This window comes from Oncorhynchus mykiss, chromosome 21 (assembly GCF_057628025.1).
Source record: "Oncorhynchus mykiss isolate SJ-2025 chromosome 21, ASM5762802v1, whole genome shotgun sequence".
In the NCBI taxonomy this organism is placed as follows: domain Eukaryota; kingdom Metazoa; phylum Chordata; class Actinopteri; order Salmoniformes; family Salmonidae; genus Oncorhynchus; species Oncorhynchus mykiss.
Window position 1 is genome coordinate 58,730,205 of NC_143042.1, and position 4,796 is coordinate 58,735,000.

General features: G+C 34.5%; 1 protein-coding gene across 1 annotated transcript in view; it reads right to left on the minus strand.

Moving 5' to 3' along the window:
• Nucleotides 1-673: 673 nt before the first annotated feature.
• The window catches only part of LOC110500912 (voltage-gated potassium channel subunit beta-2), a 78,838-nt gene continuing 74,715 nt past the window's right edge, over nucleotides 674-4,796 (minus strand). The window contains 1 exon segment of the mRNA XM_090214968.1: nucleotides 674-938. Within this exon segment, the coding sequence (XP_090071094.1) occupies nucleotides 849-938 (90 nt within the window). The 3' untranslated portion in view covers nucleotides 674-848.

The following is a 4,796-nucleotide window of genomic DNA, read 5'->3' on the forward strand; positions in this document are numbered from 1 at the left end:
TTAGAAATAAGGGTACGTATTGTTCCCTGGGGTAAAAAAAATATCAGAATAGAGGTACACATAATGGTCTCACATTTTGCTACCTTTTAGGGTACATGTGCAGATGAAAAGTATAATGGTATGTTTTAAGGGTACATGTGCAGATAAAGAGTATAATGGTATATTTTAAGGGTACATGTGCAGATAAAGAGTATAATGGTATATTTTCAGGAACATGTGCAGATAAAAAGTATAATTGCACCTTAAGGGTACAAGTGCAGAAAAAATACTAAAATCCTGTTTTCACTTAGTCATTATGGGGTATTGTGATGTCATTATGGGGTATTGTGATGTCATTATGGGGTATTGTGTGTAGATTGATTAGGAAAACTTGAACTTCATCCATTTTAGAATAATGCTGCAATGTAACAAAATGTGGAACGAGTCAAGGGGCCTGAATACTTTCCCAATGCACTGTGCATTTCTGTTACCCAGGGTACGAACATATTTTGGGTACCCTCAATACCCACTATAAGGTACAATGACACCCTAAAAGGAAAAAAGCATGCATTTGTACCTGTGGAGAAAGGTACTCTCTGAGGTATGAACTGGGATGCAACTATGTACCTATAACCAAAAGTACAAAGGAGGACCTCAGTAACAACCAGTTGTACCCCTTTAGGAACACAGCTAAACCTTTATTTCTGAGTGTACTTCACTTCAGATTCTCCTTCTACATAGTATTATCTTTGTTTGTCCTTCCTCTCCTCCTTTTCGTCTCATTTTTCCCGTTCTCTATCTCTCCATCTCTTGGTTCCTTTTTATTTCTCTCCATCTCTCTCATTCCCTCGCTTTCGCTCCGTCTCTCTTTATGCGAGAGCCTCCTTCTTGGGTCGGGGTTTGTTTCCCAGGAGAGCGTCCATCTCTGCTACGGTCTGAGGGGAAAGCTGGGAGAGGACCTGAAGGAGACCAGGGTGGATGGGGGAACGGGGAAGAGAGAGCAGAGGGAAGGAGAGAGTGTGGATGAGGTGATCTTCATAAATAATAACATCAGATTACTCTACTGGACTATACATCACATCTATACATCTATACATCACATATATACATCACATCTACACATCTATACATCATACCTATACATCACATCTATACATCATATCCATACATCTATAGATCATACCTATACATCACATCTATACATCATACCTACACATCTATACATCATACCTATACATCACATCTATACATCATATCTATACATCTATAGATCATATATATACATCACATCTACACATCTATACATCATACCTATACATCACATCTATACATCATATCTATACATCTATAGATCATATATATATACATCACATCTATACATATATACATCACATCTATACATCATATCTATACATCTATACATCACATCTATACATCACATCTATACATCACATTATATCAGTGATACTGGGTTATACATAACAGTGTGTCAGTAATACTGGACTATACATCACATTTATACATCACATCTATACATCACATCTATACATACATACATCACATCTATACATCTATACATCACATCTATACATCACATCTATACATCATATCTATACATCTATAGATCACATCTATACATCACATCTATACATCTATACATCACATCAATACATCACATCTATACATCATATCTATACATCTATAGATCACATCTATACATCACATCTATACATCTATACATCACATCAATACATCACATCTATACATCACATCTATACATCTATATATCACATCTATACATCACAACTATACATCACATCTATACATATATACATCTCATCTATACATCACATCTATACATCACATTATACCAGTGATACTGGGTTATACATCACATTATATCAGTAATACTGGACAATACATCACATTTATACATCACATCTATACATCACATCTATACATACATACATCACATCTATACATCTATACATCACATCTATACATCACATCTATACATACATACATCACATCTACACATCACATCTATGCATATATACATCACATCTATACATCACATCTATACATCTATACATCACATCTATACATCATATCCATACATATATACATCATATCTATACAACTATACATCACATCTATACATCACATCTACACATCACATCTATGCATATATACATCACATCTATACATCACATCTATACATCTATACATCACATCTATACATCATATCCATACATATATACATCATATCTATACAACTATACATCACATCTATACATCACATCTATACATCATATCCATACATATATACATCACATCTATACATCACATCTATACATCATATCCATACATATATACATCACATCTATACATCACATCTATACATCACATCTATACATCATATCTATACAACTATACATCACATCTATACATCACATCTATACATCACATCTATACACCACATCTATACACCACATCTATACATCACATCTATACATCACATCTATACATCACATCTATACATCACATCTATACATCACATCTATACATCACATCTATACATCACATATATACATCACATCTATACATCACATCTATACATCACATCTATACATTTATACATCACATCTATACACCACATCTATACACCACATCCATACATCTATACATCTATACATCACATCTATACATCACATCTATACATCACAACTATACATCACATCTATACATCACATCTATACATCACATCTATACATCACATCTATACATCACACCGATACATCTATACACCACATCTATACATCACATTATATCAGTGATACTGGGTTATACATCACATTATATCAGTAATACTGGACTATACATCACATCTATACATTTATACATCTCATCTATACATCACATCTATACATATATACATCACATCTATACATCACATGTGTCCATCACATTATATCAGTGATACTGGGTTATACATACCAGATCGTCAAGTCTTGGACCAAAAGGCTCCTTAACAGCTTCTATCCCCAAGCCATAAGACTGCTGAACAATTAATCAAATGGCCTCTGGACTATTTACATTGATTTTTTTGACACTGCTGCTACTCTCTGTTTAATACCTATGCATGGACACTTTTTCCTACCTACATGTACACAATAACTTGACTAACCTGTACCCCCGCACATTGACAGGTACCGGTACCCCCTGTATATAGCCTGGCTATTTTTGTTTTATTGTGTTGTTTGTTAATTGTTTAGTCAGTAAATATTTTCTAACTGAATAAGCATTTCACGGTAAGGTAATATCTATACATCTATACACCACATCTATACACCACATCTATACACCACATCTATACACCACATCTATACACCACATCTATACATCACATCTATACACCACATCTATACACCACATCTATACACCACATGTATACATCTATACATCTATACACCACATCTATACACCACATCTATACATCACATCTATACATCACATCTATACACCACATCTATACACCACATCTATACACCACATCTATACATCTATACACCACATCTATACACCACATCTATACACCACATCTATACATCTATACACCACATCTATACACCACATCTATACACCACATCTATACATCACATCTATACATCACATCTATACACCACATCTATACACCACATCTATACACCACATCTATACACCACATCTATACACCACATCTTTACATCTATACACAACATCTATACATCTATACACCACATCTATACATCTATACACCACATCTCTACACCACATCTATACATCTATACACCACATCTCTACACCACATCTATACACCACATCTATACATCTATACATCTATACACCACATCTATACACCACATCTATACATCACATCTATACATCACATCTATACATCACATCTATACATCACATCTATACACCACATCTATACACCACATCTATACATCTATACACCACATCTATACACCACATCTATACATCTATACACCACATCTATACACCACATCTATACATCACATCTATACACCACATCTATACATCACATCTATACACCACATCTATACATCACATCTATACACCACATCTATACATCACATCTATACACCACATCTATACACCACATCTATACACCACATCTATACACCACATCTATACACCACATCTATACACCACATCTATACATCACATCTATACACCACATCTATACATCACATCTATACACCACATCTATACACCACATCTATACACCACATCTATACACCACATCTATACACCACATCTTTACATCTATACACAACATCTATACATCTATACACCACATCTATACATCTATACACCACATCTCTACACCACATCTATACATCTATACACCACATCTCTACACCACATCTATACATCTATACACCACATCTATACATCACATCTATACATCTATACACCACATCTATACACCACATCTATACATCACACCGATACATCTTTACACCACATCTATACATCTATACACCACATCTATACACCACATCTATACATCACATCTATACACCACATCTATACACCACATCTATACACCACATCTATACACCACATCTATACATCTATACACCACATCTATACACCACATCTATACACCACATCTATACATCTATACACCACATCTATACACCACATCTATACATCTATACACCACATCTATACATCACATCTATACATCACATCTATACACCACATCTATACACCACATCTATACGCCACATCTATACACCACATCT